This window comes from Phodopus roborovskii, unplaced genomic scaffold (genome assembly GCF_943737965.1).
Source record: "Phodopus roborovskii unplaced genomic scaffold, PHOROB, whole genome shotgun sequence".
NCBI classification, from domain to species: domain Eukaryota; kingdom Metazoa; phylum Chordata; class Mammalia; order Rodentia; family Cricetidae; genus Phodopus; species Phodopus roborovskii.
In genome coordinates this window covers 12,418,314-12,440,996 of record NW_026126409.1, presented here as the reverse complement: position 1 = coordinate 12,440,996, position 22,683 = coordinate 12,418,314, and the positions used below count along the sequence as shown (strand labels likewise).

The following is a 22,683-nucleotide window of genomic DNA, read 5'->3' as shown; positions in this document are numbered from 1 at the left end:
TAAAGGGTAGAGTAGGCAACTTAGCAAAATCCCATCTCATGATAAATAAAAGTGAAAAGAAGTCTGGGTGTGTAGTCCAGGGGTATAGCACTTGTTTAGTAAGATATACAGCCCTGGGTTCAATACCCAGTACTTCCAACAAACAAACAAACCAAACAGTATCCACTAGCTAGAATTAGGGAATTTTTGACTAAAAAATTTAGGGATAAAAATATTAGGACTTATGCTACTTCCAAATGTCTGCTTTACTTGATTTATGGTATATTCTTTCAAATGTTTATAGCCCTAGGAATAATTAGGAAAACCTAGGATGTATTAAGCACCCCTTTCCCTCCATACTTTCTATTCTCCCTACACAGTTGTGTGTTTACTCTGATTTGTTTTTTCTCTGTAACCGTTTATAGGTCCACCCAAGACCCACAATTCTTGGCATCAGTATGAATTTTCCCTTATGATCTCAACATAAGACAAACGAGAAGCCTGAGTCATATTTCTGCTAGAAGCCTGTCTTTTGCAAGATTTAACAGAATCCCCAATAGGGAGGCACTGAAATTCAACCACCCCAAATCCTGAGTCTAGAGTTCCAACCCAAGCTGAGTGGCAGAGCTAGGACATGAGACAAGCCATTCATCCAGGAGTGACTGTGACTGTTGTAAGAGAAAGCAGAACAGAGAGCTCACTTCTGAGGACATGTCATATGAGTTTCAATATAGCACAGAAGCATTTTAGTGTATCCTCACTCTCAGCTTCACCGAGACACACTTCTGTGTGCATCTTGAGCATGCTAGGGCCCGTGCTCATCAGACTGGCTTAGCAGGCAGAGGAGGAGTCATTCTGCAGTGCTGCTTACTGATTTATTGTCGTCGAAGGCATGCTCCTCTATCTCCTCCTCTAAACGGTCCGCAGCTTTCCTCACATCTTCAAGGATCTCATCAAGCATGGATAGACTCTTGTTTTGATGCTGCATGTTTTTAAGGGCTTCCACTTGGTGTTTTTCCGCAGCAAGAAGTTCCACATACTCTGTCTCTTCCTAATGATTTGTAAGAAATGAAAATTGGTAAGGGTCACACCAAGATATGACTTCCTCAAGTTCACTGAAGGCTCTGATCTGGAGTTGACCTAGGAGTTTTCTAGGTCAATGGGCCATTTCCACGGGTGCAACTCTAACTCTGACCAGCAGATGGAGTCAAGCATCCTAAACATTTTGCTGAGCTTCCAGCAACATGGAAACATAGCGAAGAAGAAAGCATCCTACTGTAAAGGGGCTTGCTCACCACCCATGAAGGTCCTCTACTAACAAGAAACCATGTGCTGAGCACAGCAGCGCTGCGAGGCATTGTGCTGCCATGCATGAAAGCACAGATGCATTCTCTGAGTTTACAGGTGGGTACAATTCCATCCTACACAGTTTAAGTTGAGCAATAGGATTAACATGACATGGGCAGGTGCCTCCTAGGAGCAATGATGACACAGACAGACTTCGAGAAAGGCATTCCCTCCAGCCAGCCTTCCTAAGTTTGTGTGTCACCGCACCCCTAACCCCCATCCTCTGACAGATGCCTGGACAGGGCAGGTCCCCCCTCCCCCAGAGTGGTGGCTAACCTTAATGGCAGCCTCCCTGAGGGCCTCCAGCCGCTGCCTGCTGCTCTCTTTCATGTTGACCACATCTCTGTAATCCCCCTGCAGGGCTCTCTGCAATCCATAGATGGCCTGGAAGACTGAATTTTCACTTTCATTCAGTTCTTTCTGGAAAATTTCAAAAGTGTGCACCTGGAAGAGCTTCTCTTCCCCCGACAGGCTAGCATCCTTCTCCACTGCCCTGATGGCGTTCTTCAGTTTGTTCAGGACGACATTCTTCTGCCGTAGCAGCCCAGTGAGCCTCCTGCAGCTGTCCAGGACCCACTGTTTCCTCTGAGTGGCAGTGGCACCCTTCCCCCGGTGTAACTTGATGGCATGCTTTGCTACCTCCTCGTGCTCGGCAGCACTGGCTATCAGGTGGAAGAAAGGAAGCAGCATCCAGAAGAGACTCTCATCCAGGACCTTCATGGTCCAAGGATGAGCAGCAGGGTGCGGAGTCTTCTGCTACATCCAGCTTGCATTTTACATGCACATTCTCAGCTGAAAAAGAAATAGGATATCACATTGACTTCTGAGATTATTGCATTCAGATCACAATTAATTACTGAATACGAAGGAACCACAAGCGGAGAGAAAAGGTGTTTTGTCTGACTTTGGAGATGGCTCTTAAAGTTTGAAGCACAGCCTCTCCAGGCATGATGTCACATGCCTGCAATCACATGCCTGCAATCCCAGGACTCCGGAGAGGAAAAGAGAAAGACTGGACTGGGAGTTCAAGGCCAGCCTATGCCACATAATGTCTGGTCTCAAAACAACACAACTAAAACAGTAAGTAAATCACACATAGCTTCACAAACTGACCATGTGTGAAAGACAAAAACTATTCTTAAGAGGGACCACATGCTGCTGGGCAGTGGTGGTGCACGCCCTCAATCCCAGCACTTAGGAGCCAGAGGCAGGGAGATCTTTGTGAAATTAAAGACCAGCCTGGTCTACAGAGTGAGTTCCAAGACAGCCAGGGCTATGCAGAGAAATCCTGTCTCAAAAAACAAACAAACAAAAAAGTAAAAGAAAAGAAAAATTAATGTTCCTATCTCATGGGAAGTCACCGTCTTCTGGGTCTCTGAGTGCTATGATCAGCCACTCTGTCTGCTTTCCAGTTCCTTCTAGCAAATTGTCAACTTTCCAAAGTCAACCATATAATGAAGTAAGACATGAGGATTAAAAACAGTCACAAGAGGCCAGGTGGTGGTGGTGCACACCTTTAGTCCTAGCACTTGGGAGGTGGAGGCAGGTGGATCTATGTGAGTTCGAGGCCAAAGCAAGTGCCAGGACAGGCTCCAAAGCTACACAGAGAAACCCTGTCTGGAAAAACCAAGGGAAAAAATTCACAAGACTCTGACCATGCCAGGCACTCTAGGACTTGATCAAAAGTTCAAACCTTTTCCACAACTGAAATTCAGGCTCTTTTTCTTCTCCTTTGAAAGGAGGCCTAACACAAATATGTCAGTGTACAGCAAAAAGAGCAGAGACCTGGTTTTTGATGTCTTGCTTTGAGGTGTGAGAAAAGTCTTGGTACCAGCTGTGGCTGAGAGACTAGAAACCCTGCCCAGGGCAGGTAGGAGTAGTGTCTTAGAAGTTGGTGGCTCAGTGCTCAGTAACAATCACTGGGAAAAAGTAACCTTGGAGGCTGAAAAACAGACCAAAGAGAAACAATGATTAGAGAGGTCCAGTGAGGAATCAGCTAAATGTGGGTCCCTGGTCACAAGGAGCTATGCCCACAGAGAAAGTCAAGTATAACCCCTTCACACAATTTATCACTCAAAGGAACCCATAAAACATTGATATACACCACCTAATCTCTGAACAGAACTTCCAACTGACTGTCATGCCTATAAGACTTCTCTACTCACAAACACACCAACATTTCATCTCCCTGCTAACCTCAATGATTTTCCAAACAAAGCAGGCTAGATGTAACAAAAATAAAAGGTGGCATTTCTAGAGACTGCATCCTGAAAAAACCAGGCAGGAAAGCCAATAGAGACTAGCTAACAAAACACAAACATGAGAACTTGGATCTCTGAGTTCAAGGACAGCCTCATCTACCAAGTGAGTTTCAGGACAGCCAGGGCTACACAGAGGAACTCTGTGTCAGACAACAAGCAAACAATAAAACAAAACATGAGAGCTCAAAAACCCCAGAACCTGGTCATTTACAGAGGGCTACTGCGTGCAGGTATGTCAACAGGTTAATTCTAAAAACACAGTTTCTCTTAAACTCCATGACCAAAGAAGCGTGTGCAGGAAAGGTTTATCTAGCTTGTGCTTCTAAATAACTATTCATCACTGAAGGAACTCAAACAGGGTAGGAACCTGGAGGCAGGAACTGATGCAGAGGTCATGGAGGGATGCTGTTTACTGGCTTGCTTCCCATGACTTGCTCAGTCTGCTTTCTTATAGAACCCAGGACCACCAGCCACAATGGGCTGGAACCTCCCCATCAATCACCAATTAAGAATATCTCCTAGGCTGGAGAGATGGCTCAGTGGTTAAGAGCACTGGCTGCTCTTCCAGAGGACTTGAGTTCAATTCCCAGCACCCACATGACAACTCACAGCTTTCTTTAACTCTAGTTCCAGGGGACCTGATACATATGGCAAAACATCAGTGCATATAAAAATAAATAAATTTAAAAAAATCTCCTACTGGCTCGCCTACAGCCAGGTCTTATGGAGGCTTTTTCTTAATTGAGGCTCATACCTCTCAGATGATTTCAGCTTGGATCAAGTTGACATAAGACTAGTCAGCACACTGTTAAACCAGAGGAGAACCACTGTGATCAGAATAAAAATAGGAATCACTGAGAAAAGACCACATTCTGGTTGAAGGCAAACTGTCCGATTTCAGCAGGGCTTGAATGGTGTGGCTGCTCAGGTTGGCTGGGGACGCACGGAGAAAGAATTCACTGCTGCAGTAGCTGCTGCAGTAGCTTTACTTTGTGCCTGTGTCAACACTACTCTACCCACACGGTTACCAATTCAAAAGCACACTGACTATTTCCTCCTACATGGCATTAAACCGGATCTATTACCTCTAAGCCTCCTGCAGTGGCTACCCCTCTCCTGCTCCCAAGGGGCTTCTCCAGAACTAGGGTAAGAACATGGGACCCTTGTTCATGCTTCTCACCACTCACCCCCAAAGAGGTCTCCAAATGTGGTTATTTTATGGATCTCGTGCTTCAGGAAAACTGCTTGTGAGTATGGCATATTACACTCATTTCTGCTCCCTTCCTTAGCCAGGTTCCTGAAATCAGTTATCCCTTCAAGCTCACAGGAGAGAGCTAATTTTTATGACAACATATGAGGATTCAGTTGTGAGAACAGTAACATTTTTCATAAGAGATACTTATAACATAAAAAAACGATATTGATTATCTAGATAACCTTAAATACATATAACACCTTTTACATAAGCTCCTTTTATTTTACTTTCAAATCTGCCTAGAGAATCCTATGGACTAGTAAATTATAGTATTTTTTAATTGAGTAAATCAGTAAACATTTTTAGTTTGTTGTTATTCTTAATTACTAAAATGGCAGGTGTGATGGTGTATACTTGTAAACCCAATACTCGGGAGGCTAAGCTAAGGCAGAAGTAGTTCAAGATCACTATGGACTACATAGAAAGTTTTAGGTCAGCCAGGGCTACATAAGAAGAGCACTTCCCCCAAAAAGCAATACTGATAATAATAAAATGAAAAGACACTCTGGCTTTTTGTAATGTAATATTGAACAGCCATATACAATGGCTTAGATAGATCACAACACTGACTGAAGAGATCCCCCAAAGACAAAAGGATGTAAAGTCCACTTAATGTTCTCAAAATGAAAGTATGACAGGAATGCCCATTAGATGAGTGGTCATTAGGGTATGGGGCAAGAGATGGTGGCTATGGCTGCTGAAAGTAGTAGGAGGGATTCCTAAGAGCTAGACAAGCCTGGAACAGATAAAGGCAAAGATGCTATACACACTTACTCACCTAGGGCTCGCACAACTAGGCAAGTTGAACAACATCCCAAACTTGATTCCTGACAACTTTCTGCTTATATACAGACCAGAGGGCAAAATACTGTTCCTGGAGAAACCAAGTGAAGAGTCTCCTCCACCTAATTTCTCTTATTAGACTTAAAGCCATGCTGGAATCTACAGTCAGCACAAAATGAGTTTTAAAAATATTAGTTATTAAAATTTTAGATTTATTTATTTTGTTATTTTCTGTGTATGAGTGTTTTGCCTGCAGGTATGTATATGTACCACATGTGTGTCTGGTACTCATGGAGGTTGGATGTGCATATCAGATCCCATGGAACTGGAGTTACAGATGGCTGTGAGCTGCCATATGGGTGCTGAGAATCGAACCCAGGTCTTCTGGAAGAACAGCGAGTGTTTTTTAACTGCTGATTCAACTCAAAATATTAAGCTCCCTACAGTTTTACATTTGCATGAGGAAACTTTGACTTTTTTCTTTTTTTGTTTTTCTGATTTCTTTCTTTTTGAGACAGGGTCCAGGGTTGCTCTGTGTAGCTCTCATTATCCTGGAACTCATTCTGTAGACTAGGCTGGTTTCAAACTCAGAGACCGCCCCCCTTCTCTGGAATTTAAGGTGGGTGATTACTTTTTTTTTTTTTTTTGGTTGAGGAAAAAACTTTCTGAGAGTCAAATCTATGGCTACTATTCATTTAGAACAGCAACACCAGTACTTCCAGTAAAAGGATCACATAATATTTCAGGCATCATAATTCATTTCTATCATCTCAGCCACGAGCTTAAGTACAGCCTGAGAAATATAACAAGACTGACTCAAAAACAAACAAAAACAAAAACCAAATCCCAGCACTCAGGAGGCAGAGGTAGGTGAAGCTATGTGAATTTGGGCCAGCCTGGTCTACATAGTGAGTTCCAGGACAGCTAGAGCTACATAGTGAAACCCTATCTCACTATAAAACAAAACAAAACAAAAAAATCATAAAATCTACTTCAAAACTTATTAAGAAGAAAAAATCTTTTTTTTTTTTAGTATCGAAACACTGTGCTAATACATAAGTCAGGCTACTTTCAAACTTCTCATTCTCCTACCTCAGCCTCCAAGGTAGAAGTTCTTTATAAGACAGTATTTGAGGAAGCTAAAGAGGAAGAGATGGATGAGATAGCAAAGAAAAAGTCTCAATGGGAAAAGTAATTACTGAATTTGACCCTCTGGTTTAAAGCCTATTATTTATTTGCTTAATTTTGAGACGTTCTCACTACGTAGCCCTGGCTGACATTGAACTCACATCTGTCTCTGCCCTCTAAGTGCTGGGATTAAAGGTGTGCACCACCAACAGCAAAGCCCGTTTTAAATTCTAAAGTACATAATGTGGAAGAGGACTAAGATGTCATGGGTCCAAGAAAGACGAGAAAAAGAGGCTGAGCAGTTATTTGCCTTATAACCTATCAACAAAAGCGTCTTGAAGGTGTCCAAAGGGTTGTTCAAATAGTTACTTTATTTGTTCCGGAGGTACCGATTCAAGTCCACAAAGAAAGGAGACAACGCCTACTCCCTAGCCAGCTGCTAGTGTTTTTTCTTTCTGCAGTCAGGGAAGCCAAGGAGGAGAACAAGACTGTAAAGAAAGAGTCCCTTTCATCAGCAGGAAATGTTTCTCTGGTAAGTAAGCAAGTTTACACTGCGCCCCAGATAGATGAGCTGGATGCCGAATGCAAAGCCACTAGGATCTACGTGGTCCTCCCTTCCTTCCAGAGTTGGCTGATGCTAAGAACAGCAGCAAGAGGCTGGAGCCAGAGGTTAAACCTACTGTGCTAGAGTGACCTTTCAGGTTACTTTCAACTTACTTGAACACACACACACACACACACACACACACACACACACACACACAAACCTACTGTGCTAGAGTGACCTTTCAGGTTACTTTCAACTTGAACACACACACACACACACACCCTCTAAATTAAGACTCCCTCGAGAATAGGTCGACCATCTCAGTTGCTTGTTGACGAAGACACCTCCCATGCTGTTTAAGATTAAATCGAGTGTTGCAGGGCACCGCACTACCTTATGAGAGACATTCTCGGGTGTCCGTTTCCAGATATACCTTTAAAAAGAGGCTATCTGTCCCACTACCTCACAAGGCAGGGCCCAGCAATTCAGGGACTAGCAAAAACGGGAGGCTCGGAGAGCTGAACCCTCGAGTCTAGGTGAAATCTTGGAAAGAGGAGCCCCTGCCCCCCGCCCCGCGCCTGAGGAAAGAAGCCACTAGAATGGGGAACTTCCCGAAGGAACCCCCCCCACAGGAAAGTGGACAAAAGCAGCCCCCAAGGGAGCACCCACTTTTGGATGAGCCAAACCATGAATGATCCCCAGATAGGAGTCCCCAGGATTGCGCTCTCCGGATGGGGACCCGGTGGAGCGAGCCTCCCGCAGAGCTCACCCCGATGGAGGAGGCCGCTCTCTGGACATGAGACCTCAGCATCACTGTCCCCGGTCGGGAGCTCCCCTATGCACCGAGCAGAAGGACAGACGTGGGCCTGCCCACATCCCCTTTGCGGGCGTGGGACCAGGACACGGAGGACGGCACCGCCCTCTTCTGATTTCAGGCTCTTCTGACGTGCAGCTGAAAACTAGTAGCGGCCCCTTTAAGCAGGCTGCCGCTGGACAGCTCCATCGGCCTTTGCGCGGCGCGGTGTACACTGGAAATTGGAGTTTCTAAAGCCGCTCGGCCAATCTCCTTCCGGGGGGCGCGTAGCCTAAGAGGTAGAAAACCGCAACAGCCTCCGAAAGGGAGGTCACGGTTTGCCCAAAACGCCGTGCCCCGGGCCTGAAGGGCGCCTTTCTGGGCCGCACGCCGAGAGCCGGAGCCTGGGCGAATTTCTCAGTCTGCCAAAGTGAGCGTCAGTATACCGCGCCTGCGTAGAGGATCTGCTGCTGGCAGCGGCAGCATTCGCCTGCGCAGCGGAGAGCGGCGTGCGCTTGCGCAGAAAATTGAAGCCGCTTCGGCAGCGTTGGGGAGCATGGTAGGTGGCTGGGTTTGCGCTTGGCAGGTGCGGCCAGGGCCAGGCGCGGAGGTCAACACTCTGTGCTGGCTTCAGGATAACTGAACGGAGGAGGCCGGGTGCGCCCGCCGGGGTGTTGCGGGAAGGGCTCAGTTGACTCGGAGAGGCATGGCCCTGCCTGGAGGGTGTGAGGAGCCCAGTTGGGTCTCCGGGAGGTCGAGCGTGCCCCGGTCAGCCCAGTGCTGACCGGACCGGAGGGCGGGACAGGGCTGGGAGTGCGACGGGTGACACCTGCCTGATGGGAGGAGCAGATCCGCGTCTGAGTGGACAATGACGCCGACTGGGGCGGAGCTGGCGGAGCTGTGCAAACTCGGTCCGCGGAGGTTTAGGGAGGAGAGATGGAAGGAAGCGATCCCGGGGAGGTGGTGCGCGAGGCTCTGCAGGGCGAGGATGGTTTGCGATCCGCGCAGCTGGAGCCGGGAGAGGATGTCACCAGTTGTCCGCTCTCTTCCAAAGCCACGATCAGGCTGGGGATCCTGGAGACAGGAGAGACGGGCAGGACCCCGAGGGAGAGGAGAGTTAGACTAGTAGAGCTGTGCAAAGGACAACCCCATTCTCTGGACCTTGGGGTAACCGTACTCTGAGAGGCTGCGAGCGGATAGCAGCCTAGGAAGACAAGTTTTGTTTCTGTCCCTAGAGAGATGTCTGCTTGGAGTTTGTGTAGGGGAAAGTAGAGGGCTGAGGACTTCTTAGGGAGGCAAGAGGGGATGGAACGAGTACCGAGAAGGGCGAGGCTGGAAAACTAGAACACAGAAACCAAGAAATAATTCAGAAGAGCGGCCGAGGACTCTTCCGACCAGCGGCTAGCAGACCCAGCTGCCACCTATACATGTGAACAAGGAACTTGAGAAGGAAATGTTGGGAGGATGAAGATCCGGAAGCATTTGAATTTGATGACACACTCTCCAGGCCTGCACATGCCAAAGTACAGTCACCCTAAAGTGGGCCACAGGTTTATTTATTTGTCCAAACAGTTGTCCTGTGAATCCTTTGTAAGTTAACCTTAAGTGGAGGTATTTTGCTAAGTGTCCCTGGAAGGACATTTTACAGATGATTTTTAAAATCTTATATAGGAGCACCCTTGTGCCTAAATTTCTTGTTATTCTTCACAAGATAACACAAAGTGTTGGAAGCTTTTTCATTCCAGCTTTCGCTGTTCAGAAGGTCCCTGTCCCGTTTTCTGTGTATCTCACTGTTTATCACTGAAACAATTCTGAACGGCTACTGTTGTATGTGAGGCACTGTGCTGAGCTCCGTGGGAGACTATGAAAGCTAGTCAGTGGCTTCAGGTGTTTTTAACAGTGGTCTACTGTAAATGTGGTTTTGAAACATCTGAAAGCGGTGCAGATGGGCCATTGGAAATGTTAGGCAGAGCATGCACCCAAAAGGGTGTCCCTGAAGGAGTTCCATTAGTTTCTTCTTGAGATGGTTTTCTTAGAATGAAAATCTTACTGCAATTTAGTTGACCAGAAGGGTTAACACAAGTTAAATCTACCACTATGGGCTGAAGTGATAGCTCAGCAGTTAGGAGTAATTGCCCCTCTTCCAGGGGCTCTGAGTTCAATTTCCAGGATCAGCATCAGGCTGCTTAATTGCTGATTACTCCAGCTTCGGGGCATCTGATGCACTCTTCTGGCATCTATGGAGCACCTGTGTGTGTGTGCGCGTGCGCGTGCGTGCGTGCATGAGTGTGTGTGTGTGTGTGTGTGATTCAGCATGGCGCCTCTTGTGTGTGTGTTCTTCAACATAAAACAAATCTCTTTTGAAATGTCTTTTCCAGGAATAGTTCTAATCATAACAGCCAATTCTTGAGGTCATGTCATCTGGACTCTCCCAGTTTTTATTTCAAGAATTTTGTACATTTTAGGGGCCAGTGAGATGGTATTGCAGATGAGGGCACCTGCCACCAAGTCTGATGACCTAAGTTCAATCCCCAGAATCCTTATGGTGAATAAAGAAAACCAATAGTACAAGTTGTTTTCTCCTATTCAAGTACTAACCAGGGCTGAACCTGCTTAGCTTCCGAGATCAGACAAGATTGGGTTTGTTCAGGTTGGTATGGCTGAAGACTACAAGTTGTTTTCTGACCTACACACACACACACACACACACACACACACACACACACAGCCGAAGACTACAAGTTGTTGTCTGACCTATACACACATGCACATGCACAAACACATTGAAGCACATGCACACAAAATAAATAATGTGAAAAACTTACACTAAAATATTCTGTGCATCTTAAACACTAAAATAATGAGACAGAAAAATTCCCTCTAGTACTTTGGTTCCTATAACATGCTAAGCTTTATCTAAAGTCTCTTGCCTGAGTAGATCTTGGCATGAGTTTCTCATCTGCTTACATGGATAGACTTGGAATGCTCTTATGTCCCTGTAAATTTTTAGTTTGTAAGCCATTTTTCTTAAGAAAGTTATTACCAATTCCCCTTTCTTCCCTTTGAACCTGAGTTCTCTTAGCTGTTTTGGTTTTTGGGTTTTTTTGTTGTTGGTTTTTTTTTTTTTTTGTTTGTTTGTTTGTTTGGTTTTTTTTTTTTTGGTTTGGTTTGGTTTGGTTTTTGAGAATGGGTTTCTCTGTATAGCTGTGCCTATCCTGGATCTCATTCTGTAGATGAGGCTGGCCTTGAACTCACAGAGATCCACCCACCTGCCTCTGCCTCCCAAGTGCTGGAACTAAAGGCGTGCACCTGGTTTCTCTTAGCTAGTTTTTAGCACAAAGCAAACACTCTTTAGATTTAGCTGTTTATTATTGGTTTTTAAAAGCATTTATTATTGGGGCTGGAAAATGGCTCAGAGCAGTTAAGAGGACCCAGGTTCAGTTGCCAGCACCCACACAGCAGCTCACAACTGTCTTCAGCTCCGATTGCAGGACATCACCCTCTTCTGGCTTTCATGGGCACCAGATGTGCAGACAAAAACATTTATGCACATAAAATAAAAATAAATCTTGTAAGAAATATTTCTTATTACGAGGCAGATATATGGAGGTCAGAAGACATCTGTGGAATCAGTTCCTCCCTTTGGCCTTTACATGGTTTTTGGAGATTGAACGCAGGTTGTCAGCCTTGTGTGGTGAGCACACTGAGCCCCTTTGCCAGGCACTTTGAAGGGAGGGTCAGATACAGGGAGGGTCTCTCTGTATAGCCTTGACTGGCCTGGAACTCATTATATAGACCAGGCTGTCTCTATCCTCTGCCTGTCAAGTAAGTGCTGGGATTAGAGGCTTGAACTGCCAGACAGGCATCAGGGTATCCTTTTTAACACCGAGGTCTGTAAGGGCTAACATCAAACCATGGCTATGCTACCAACGCCTTGCCCTTCCTTGGTGGATGTTGCTGCTGCTCCTGCTGGTCAAGCACCTTGGCCTTCCCTTGAGGTCTGCAGTTGGTGGGGGTATCCTATACAGACAGGCCAATTTTAATAGATTCCCCTGTCTGCAGGCTGCCCACTCTTTAACTAATGTGGAGGTCACTTAGCACCTCTTGAGTGCCTGGTGTATACTTGCATCTATCACATACGTTTTTGCACTAGATCAGTGGCTCTCAACCCATGGGTCATGACCCCTTTGGGAGTCAAACAACCCTTTCCCAGGGGTCACAAATCAGATATCCTGCATATCAGATATTTACATTACAATTCATAACAGTAGCAAAATTACAGTAATGAAGCAGCAGCAAAATAATTATATGGGCGGAATCACCACAACATATTAAAGGGTCACAGCATTAGGAAGGTTGAGAACCACTGCACTAGATAAAGCTGAGTTGTCATACACTGGAAAAGGCCTACAGAGGTGACTTCAGGAGTCATACGCTCAAAAACAGGCATCATCTTGTCTTTCAGACATCTACAGTTTCTTGATGTGTAACTGTGATATTACACTTGTCACATGGTGCAGCTGTTCCAGGGGCTATAACTGGTGGATTGTTTTATATGCTCTTGCTTCCTATGCTGATTTTGTGTGTGTGTGTGTGTGTGTGTGTGTGTGTGTGTGTGTGTGTGTGTGTGTGCGCCCGCGTGTATACAAATTTATAGTGATTGGCATTGTCCCAATATTGTGCAGCCATCCATCCCCTTTATCTAGTTCTGAAACATTTCATCACCTCCAAGAAAACCATGTACCCATAAGTATGTCCCAGTTCCTCCCTCCCCCTCAGCCCCTGGTATTCATTAACCTACAGATTTGCATATTCTGCACATTCCATATAGCATATAACATTTTCTATACAATGTGGCCCTTTGTGTCTGGCTCATTTCACTGAGCACAGTGTTTTTGAGAGTCACTCACATTGTGTCATTTGTCATTGTTTCTTTTTTATGACTGAATGATACTCTATACACATATACAAAGTTTAGTTTTATGGCCATGACAGAAGTTTTGAATCTAGCACTAATGACTATTTCACAGTAAAGATAACATGTCTATACTTAATAGGGGGCCATTTTGGCAGGGCAAATTTGTCTTTCTCTTAAGGCTTTTTAAGTATTTCTGGCTTTGTTAGTCTTCCCTTAGGGAGATTGTCAGATTCATAAAAAAGATTGTCAGATAACTATGATAGTGTATAAGATCTGTCCTAATTTAACTAAATTTGATCTTAGTCAAGAATGTATCTTGGACTCTTTGTCCTTTTTTTTTTAAAGGCTCAACTTTAAGGAATAGTATGTGGAATGTATTCCCCCAGAACCTATATTGGGATAGCAAATGAGAGCCAACAAGCCAGGCCTGCATAAAGTTTTATTTGCATGTACATAATATCTGAATTGTTGATTTATACTCTGTAAAGCAGAGTATATGTGAGAGACTGTATGATTATAGCTTGTGATATTCACTATCTATGCCTTTGACTCAGGAACCCTGTGTATTTTTAGTGTATAAGTAATAGTTTTCATCAGAATTTACCATGTCAGAAATTTAGATGAATATATACTCCTTTAAATTTTAAAATAAACATATTTTAGGATTTGTAACAGTGGGGTCTGGAGAGATGGCTCAGCTGCCAAGAAAGAGTACCTGGCTGCTCTTCCAGAAGACCTGGGGTTGATTCCCAGTACCCAGCTGGCAGCTGGGACCCCAGTCTTGGGTGTTCAACACCCCCTGCTGGTCACTATGGGTGTAGCACATACATGGTGCTCAGAAATAAAGTAAGCAAAACACATGGAAAGAATAAATAAAATGTCCAAAACCTTTTGAAAAAGAATTTGCAGCCAGGAGGTGGTGGCCACTGTCTTTAATCCCAACACTTAGAGGCAGAGGCAGGCAGATCTCTGTGAGTTGAAGGTCAGCCTGGTCTACAGAGCCAGTTCTAGGATAACCAGGGCTACACACAGAGAGACCCTGTTTTGGGGGGAAGGGGTTACAATAGTGAACACATTTTTATTGCCTCACATCTGTGAAAGTATCTTACTGTCCAGGATTGTAAGAGAGAAGTTCTTCTGCTCACTTCGGCAGCACATATAGTAAAATTGGAACCATACAGAGATTAATTAGCATGAAGCGTATGAGACTGGTGATATTCTAGAGTCTGTTTTGTTATTGTGAGCCCCTAAAGGGTCTCAGCACCCAGGATCTGCAGTGCCTACTCAAGCAGGCTGTATTTCACACTTAGCTCATTTGCCCACTGGGCCAACACTGGTGTTTTGACATGAGCATTCTTTTTTTTTTTTTTTTTTTTTTGCTTAGAGCGACTCCAGGGCGTGCTCTGTTGTGTGTTGGTATTTGTGTCTTTACAGGGGACATTGCACATGTCTTATTTCATAAGGGGCTGTAAGGACCATTTCCTCAAGATTGAGGCCAGGAGCACAGGTGGATCCATTTGGCAGATTTTTATATGTTATTACAAGAGATTTCCCTAACTCAGTCACATTTTCTTCCTTGCTGTGGCAGCTAGGAGGCTCAGAGCCTGCTTTTCGGCCCATTTTCAATTCTTGTATATGGTATGCATGTGTTTTATTCTAGTTCCATTCCTGCCTTTCCCCCTTTATGTCTTCACCAGCATCTTGCAATTCATTGTGTATTTCTGTAAGTTAAATTTTATTCTGTGTTGCTATAAATTCTCATCTTTATTTAGACAAGATGAGTGTAGTCCTCTTAAGTAAAAATTGTTCCTTTATTATTGAATAAAGCTTCTTGTTTAGAAAAAAGCCTCAGGATTGGTGATACACCGCTGTGGTTCTCCACTTTCATAGCACGCATGAGGCCCTGGGTTTGAGCCCCAGTACTGCCAAAGAAAGAAAGAAACCTGTATATCATGGACTCTTTTGATTTCTAGAAATGAACTAATTAATCACTTCTTACCTGAGAGAAGTAGCCGTGCTAGTCTGCAAATGTGAAGACACTGTCCTGTTTCACTATAAACTATATATAGCACCATCACTTGGCAGTGTTATTATTTATTACCTACCCACAGCCTCTGCCCTACTTTTCCTCTTACATACAGTAATCGTTTTCATTTCATCATGAACACTTTTTGTGCTTACTTGTGGCACTTGTGGCACTTTTGTAATTACCTCCAGTGTAACTCTTAGTTATTTATGTATTTCCATCAGCACAGTCCTACTATTAAACTAGGAAAAGCTGTGAAACAGTAGTGCTTCCAAACTGTCCATATTCTCCCTATTCACTAGAGCCTGAACTTAATGGAAGTTAGTGACTCTGCAGGTGGGCCCCTGGGATGGCATCAGGTACCTGTGTTGTTGACAGAGGACCAGATATTATGCTAATGTTTTAAAGGGAAAATAAAGCTATATTTTATACAAAGGGAACTGAGTAGATAAGAATATGTTTTTCTTTCCTTTTTTTTAATACAGGCTCACTACATAGCTCTGGCTGTCCTGGAACTTTCTTTGTAGACCAGGCTGGCCTCTGAACATCCACCTGCCTCTGCTTCCCATGTGCTGTGGTTAAAGGTATGCACCACCATACTTGGCTAGCTTGCTTGTTTATTTATTTACTTGCTTACTTACTTATTTATAGACAGAGTCTCCCAGTATAGTCCCTGACAACCTTAGACCTCATTGCATAGAAGCTGGCCTTGAACCTGTCCATAGTGTTCCTACCTCTGGCTCCCAAGTTCTAGGAGTACAGATGTGCAGAGCCACTCCTGGCTTGGAGTATATTTTCTATAAAAGATTGATTAAAAGTTTGGGAGATTAAAGTTTTATCTGTTACTATAGAGATGCTGTCATTTCCATTTCCAGAAGACTGCAGGCTTTTGAACTGATGAAGAGCAAGGTTTTGGTTCCTGCCATTCTGAAAGTTGAGTCCAACAAGATAAATAAATCCAGTTAAAATGTAGGTGTCAAGAATAGAGCATGCCAGGTGGTGGTGTTGCATGCCTTTAGTGCCAGCACTCAGGAGGCAGAAGTAGGTGGAGCTCTATGAGTTTGAAGCCAGCCTGGTCTAGAGAGCAAGTTCCAGGACAGGCAGGGCTACACAGAGAAACCCTGTCTCAAAAAAACAAACAAAAAGAAAATAGGCTGAGCAAACATGACTTCATTTGCTTTCCCACCTTTTTTTTTTTTCATCCCAAAGCATAAACTTAAATCAACTCAGAAGGACAAAGTCCGCCAGTTCATGTCATGCACCCAGACTAGCGAGAAAACTGCTATCTACTGCCTGACACAGAATGAATGGAAACTAGACGAGGCTACAGACAGTTTCTTCCAAAACCCAGAGGCCTTCCACCGAGAGTCTATGAAGAGCACTGTGGACCAGAAGAAGCTGGAGCAGCTGTATGGCAGGTACAAAGGTAAGGCGTGAAATGGCAGCAAAGCTGACCGAACATTCTGCAGTGATAAGCACGGGTGGCGCTGGAGGGATGAGCAGCTCGCATGATGCTAGTTGGATGGATAGCACGGATGGTGCTCATGGGTGGACAAGTTCCAGACGCCCTCCTCTGGTGAATAGTTCCAGGGCCCACTCTCCTTAGCAGAAAGGCTGGAGATTAACAGGCTTGCCTTCACCTAAACACTCAATCCCTGTCCTCCTGTGCAGTGAGTGCCATGCTGAGGACAGTTAAGCAGGCACCTACTTTGCAGGCTGTTGTGTCAGCTATGCTGTACCTATTAATGTATTCCCCCTCAAGCTCTTCTGTTCCTGCTGAAACAGTTTTTTGTTGGTTTGGGTTTTTTGTTTGTTTTGTTTGAGACAGGGTTTCTTAGTGTAACAGCCTTAGCTGTGCTTGAACTCACAGAGATCTGCCTGCCTCTGCCTCCCAAGTGCTAGGATTAGAGGTGTACACAGTCATTGCCCAGCTATTTATTTGTTTTTAAATAGAACCTTTGTCCCATAAGCATGGTGGGGGAAATAGTGCAGTTAGAAATGTCTACTTTCATTCATTTCACTTGTCATCAATTTCCCTTTGCCTTTGGGCATGGTGGAATACATATCCCAGCACTTGGGAAGCAGAGGCAAGAGGATTGCTGCAAATTCAAGGCCAGCCTAGATACACAGCAAAACCCTATCCTAAAAGACAAGTACATCAGAGTAGAGGAGTAGGGCTGGAGAGATGGCTCAGTGACAGCCAAGTGTGGAGACTGACGCCAGGAGCCCTGCTCCTGGGAGAGTAGACACAGAGGGATCCCAGGGGCTGGCTAACTCAGACAGAGCTTCATGCTCCAGGCTCAGTGAGAGGTCCTGTCTCATGAAATAAGGAGGTGGGGTTGGAAGAATGGTTCAGCAGATAAGACTTGCTGGTCTTACAGGACTGGGGTTTGGTTCCCAGCATCTGTGTGGTACCTCACAACCCTTTGTAACTCCAGTTCCCTCATCTGGCTCCTGCTGGCCACAGGCATGCACATGATTTAATATAAGCAAAACATTCATATACATAAAGTAAAAACATTAAAAACAATACATGGAGAGCAGTAAGGGGGTGTACCTGAGGTTGACTGCCAGCATCCACATACACATGCCCATGTATACAACACACAAATTTCTTTGCTAGCATCATTTATAAAAATCAGTGCTGTATATAATACTTGAGTTAGCAAAGGTAAGTTTTCTGTGAAGGACAGTCTTTATTTGGGCAAAGGAGATGGGTTTTTTTCATTTGTATCTTTGGACCAACAGAATTCACACATATACTATGATGATGTATTATGATACATATGTCATCAAAAATGACAAAATGTAGTTTCTGAAATCTTGCTGAAGTGTCTTTAATATAATCTACCATTTCTTTTTTCTTTTTTGTTTTTTCTTTTTCTTTTTTTTTTTTTTTTTTTTTTTTTTATAGACAGACTCCAAGTTCTTTTATTTCTAAACTAGACATGTGAGATAGGGAATGTGAATTTCTAAGCTGTTGAATTTGGGTGCCTAAGCTAACTAACTTGGGTAATTATTGTCCCACAGCATTAGAGCTAGCCAGTGAAATTACTTAAAAAGAAAACAACCAATCACTTCTGCTTTGGCAGAATATGAACCCTCTTCTTTCCCTCTCCACCCTTCTCCAGTGACGGAGCTGGAGATAAACCCAGCCTGTGCATGCGGAGCAAACATTTGCTACTTAGCTTCATCCTAGCTAGAAATTAGATCAGAGTTTTGGCTTTGGCTTTGGCTTTAGTTTGTCTGGTGTGGATGTTAGAACCCAAGCACACCATGCAAATGTCCCTCCACTGCATGTGTGTGCTCCACCCTTACATTAATTAATTAATTAATTCTTGATGATGACATCTCTTCACAAGAGTTTCAGTGTTTTGTTTTGTTTTTTGTTTTTTGTTTCCCTAAAATACAGAAACCTAGATCTTAAGGACACAACTGTTTTCTGGATAGATTTTTAATGCTCCATATTTGTTTCATACTTAATAGAAAATGGTTGTTCACTGATTGATAGAACTGTATAACAGAGTAGCATGATTCTAACGAGCTAGTTTAGGTTGCTTTTCAATGTAGTATGATGTTTCCCCCCCCCCCCCCCAATTTCAACAACAGATCCACAGGATGAAAACAAAATCGGAGTCGATGGGATTCAGCAGTTCTGTGATGACTTGAACCTGGACCCTGCCAGTATTAGTGTTTTGGTCATAGCATGGAAGTTCAGGGCTGCCACTCAATGTGAATTTAGCAAAAAGGAATTTGTGGATGGCATGGCAGAGCTTGGGTAAGTACAGTATTCTCAATTTAAACTTTTCAGAAGGAACAATACTTGGATCATTTTTCCATTACTTACAAGTACTCATTTCATATACATGTATTTTCTTTGTGTATTCTAAGCCATTGGTTTCTTTTCAAACACAAGTTTTTAATCTACTATCTTTATTCACAGTAAATCTTCTTATTCTTTTTTTTCAATCTTCTTATTCTTTAAATTTAAAAAACCCCTTCCATTGGATTGATGAGAGGAGATGGCTTGGTGGTTAAGAATTTGCAGTGCTCTTGTAGAGGCCATAGTTCAATCCTAGCTCCCATGTCAAGCTGTTCACACTCACTGCTTGTACCTCAGGCTCCAGGGGATCTGACCCTTTTGGCTTCCTCAGGTATCTGTATACATGCATACATGTACACATATGTATGTGTGCACACGCACATGTACATAATTTAAATTACTAAAAGCAAAGCTCAAATTTTTAAAACAAATATTCTTTCAAGTTTGAATTAACAGTGGATAGCAGGGGAAAATTTTAACTACTTATATTTTTAGTAAATGTATAATTTGTTATATGGTTGTATTAAATACCAATAAAATAGCATTTTGGTTTTTGTTTCTCTATTGATTAATGATTTAAGATGTTGCTTATTTAACAGAAGTAAATGAAAACACCCAAAAGAAATATTTTTAATTACTAAACTTATTGAACACCAGTGCTGGAGAGATGGTTTAGTGGTTAAGAGCTGTTCTTCCAGAGGACGTAGGTTCAATTCCCAGCACCCACATGACAGCTCACAACTATCTATAACTCAGTTCCAGGGGGTTCTGATACCCTCACATAGACATAGATGCAGACAAAACACCAGTGCACATAAAATAAAAATAAATCATTTTAAAAAACAAAATGCACTTAGCCAGGCAGTGGTGGTGCATGCCTTTAATCCCAGCACTTGAAAGGCAGAGGCAGGTGGATCTCAGTTTGAGACCAGACTGGTCTACAGAGTGAGTTCCAGAACAGGCTCCAAAGCTACACAGAGAAACCCTGTCTCGAAAAACTTAAAAAAAAAAAAAAAAATTGAGCTACTTTGTGAGGTGGTATAAAGGTCAGCTCGTTCTACTTGCCAATACTTCTAACACTCTGATTCACTGTTGATGCTTTAGAATCAATTGTTTTGAGTTGCTGAAAAACTGAAAACCTGTAAAGTTGTTCCTAAAGCTCACACTTACATCACTAATTTAATTTAAAAAATGCCCTGCAGACTTGCCTACAACTGGACCTTATGGAGGCATTTGCTCAATTGAGGTCCATTCCTCTCAGGTGCCTCTAGCTTGTGTCAAATTGACATAATAGCTAGCCAGCACAATGATCAAGACAGTGCTGGCGTTAACAATGTGTAGAGCTCTGCTTCTCAGATGCTCAAGAAAGAACAATGGTGAGCAATTAACAAAGTTATCTATCATAGTTAGGGTCTCTGTTGCTGTGAGCAAACACCATGACCAAAAGCAGCTTGGGGAGGAAAGAGTTTCACTGATGGAAGTCAGGGCAGCAACTCAAGCAGGGCAGGAGCCTGGAGGCTGGGCCCGAAGCAGAAACCATGGAGGAGTGCTGCTTAATGGTTTACACCCCATGGCTTGCTCAGCCTGCTTTCTTATACCATGAAAACCACATTTCTGGGGATGGTGCCACATCAGTGGGCCCTCCCACATCATTCACTAACGAAGACAATACCCCACCCACTTGCCTACAGGCCATCTTAAGGAGGTACTTTCAGAATTGAGAGTCCCTCTTCCCAAATGATGCTGGGTTTTGCCAAGTAAACATAAAACTAGTAAGCACAATATCCATCCATCTCTAAGTAGAAAAATAGAACTGGGAAGTCGGGGTAATAGTGAAACTGCAGGTGAGAGCCCTTTAAAGCTGCCTGCTGACAAAGGCTCCCACCTCTTAGAGGATCTGACAGATGAGAGATGTGAACCAGCACTTCCTGAAAGGCTGAATCAATGTTTAAAACAGTACAGCCTGGGCAAGGTGGTGCACTCTTTTAATCCCTGCACTTGGAAGGCAGACACAAGTGGATCTCTGTGAGTTCAAAGCTAGCCTGATGTATACAGTGAGTTCCAGGACAGCCAATACTACATAGAGAGACTCTGGTTCAAAAACCAAACTAAACTTGAACAGTTAAAGTTAAATGCATAAGTAGTAAGTCTTCTTTCCCTCGTTGCTGTACAGTGGTGGCGATGGCCTAGGCTGACAGGGTGTCCCAGCTCTGTGGTCAGAGAATGAACATGGCCTCATTGTGGACAGAGCTGCAGCATGAGCCACACCCTTTAAAGAGTACACACGTTTTGTTTGGTTTATCCTAACTTTACAGCATGTACCGCCAGGTGATGGTGGCATATGCCTTTAGTCCCAGTACTCAGGAGTCAGAGGCAGGAGGATTTCTGTGAGTTCAAGGCCAGCCTGATCTACAGAGTGAGTTCCAGGACAGGCTGGGCTACATGGATAAACCCTGTCTCAAAAACAAGCAAACACAGCACGTGCCTTCTTTCACACATTCAGTGTGCACAGCCAGAAGCTTTATTGCTATCAGAGCCCTACAGCTACAAGATCTTAACAGCATTGGCAAGGGAGCCTGGGATGTGAGGTTTCTGTAAATGAAGAGGAGTGATAGAAAGGCAGATCACAAGTAACACGCCTTTCTCTGTTGTTGCAGGTGTGACAGCACAGAGAAACTAAAATCTCTTCTTCCTAAGCTGGAGCAAGAGCTTAAGGACCCGGCGAAGTTTAAGGACTTTTACCAGTTTACCTTCACCTTCGCCAAGAACCCTGGGCAGAAGGGTCTAGGTGAGTATGAATGCCAGGTTTGCAAGGTGCCAGAACTGACTCCTGTTGTAAGTGGACAGAATCTGTGATTCCAGCACAGATGGCTATGACGATGCCGTCACTATTTTAGCTTCTTTGTTCCACTTAACCTTTGTATAACTAGAAGTATCAGTTGATAATGACTCTTGGCGTCTAAATATAAATATTTTAAATTTAAAATATGAACTAGTTTGTGTTTCGTGTAATCTCTGTTACTGTCAATCAGCTAACAGTTTGAATGTATGGGCCATGTTCTCTGCATGGTGGTTTGCCAGCCAGGCCTTGAAACAGCTCTGCCATACACCAAAGTGCATCACAATTCCTTCCAGAACCGTCAGTATCACTTTACTGCAGACGTACACATCTGGGAAGTTTTTAGCTGAAAATTCCAGTTTGAGGTTTGGATTTATTTGGGGGGTTTTATTTAGTTCTGCATCTGAGTATTGGCTTATTTCTGCTTGTTTCTTCCTAAGAATAGCATGCATCAACCCATGATTAACTTGCATGGGATGTATAAAAGGCCCTGTGTATTTGTGTGAAATCTCTTACATGTGAGAAGGTGTATTCAGAAGATAAAACTGGTGAATAGAAGCAGTACCGTGGAGGCCTAAAAACCACACAGGTGGGAGCCTGTGCAAGGCCTCTCATTCAAACCTGTTCTGCCACACATGCCAATGCACGGGTGTGCATCTGTGCGTGTTCACACCTGTCTTTCCTGCTCCATCTCCTGTCCTGTTGCCATCATTGTCCTCCCCCAGCCTCCTGCTCTGAATGGCACAGGTCCAAAGAATCAGCAGCCAAGAGATTTTCTTCCTACATCTCCTAGAGCAGTCCCTTAGGGTTGCTTTCTTGGCCTTGTTTGTTTTCTCTGGTGTTGCTGTTTTAACGTTAATGTACTGGGCCATGGCCAACCTTCCCTTTCCTCCAGGCTTGTATGATCCCCTTCTGAGATCATACCACCTCTCAGATCAGTGCTTCAGGAGCCAAAGACGGGCCAGCCTTCAGAGTTGCATTTAG

The 22,683-nt window shown here is 43.9% G+C and overlaps 2 protein-coding genes across 7 annotated transcripts in view; one reads left to right on the top strand and one right to left on the bottom strand.

Annotated features, from left to right (window-relative positions):
- Window positions 1-8,327, bottom strand: part of Tmco3 (transmembrane and coiled-coil domains 3) — a 42,377-nt gene extending 34,050 nt beyond the window's left edge. The window contains exons 1-3 of the mRNA XM_051182041.1: window positions 8,070-8,327; window positions 1,603-2,118; window positions 851-1,030 (exon numbers count right to left, since the gene is read on the bottom strand). Coding sequence (XP_051037998.1) covers window positions 851-1,030; window positions 1,603-2,046 — 624 coding nt within the window. The 5' untranslated portion in view covers window positions 2,047-2,118; window positions 8,070-8,327. The remainder of the gene's footprint in view (window positions 1-850; window positions 1,031-1,602; window positions 2,119-8,069) is intronic.
- Window positions 8,328-8,546: 219 nt separating this feature from the next.
- Window positions 8,547-22,683, top strand: part of Dcun1d2 (defective in cullin neddylation 1 domain containing 2) — a 28,379-nt gene continuing 14,242 nt past the window's right edge. For all 6 annotated transcript variants that reach the window (XM_051182036.1, XM_051182035.1, XM_051182032.1 and 3 more), the window contains exons 1-4: window positions 8,547-8,652; window positions 16,247-16,463; window positions 18,647-18,815; window positions 21,518-21,648. In XM_051182036.1, the coding sequence (XP_051037993.1) occupies window positions 8,650-8,652; window positions 16,247-16,463; window positions 18,647-18,815; window positions 21,518-21,648 (520 nt within the window). In that variant the 5' untranslated portion in view covers window positions 8,547-8,649. The remainder of the gene's footprint in view (window positions 8,653-16,246; window positions 16,464-18,646; window positions 18,816-21,517; window positions 21,649-22,683) is intronic.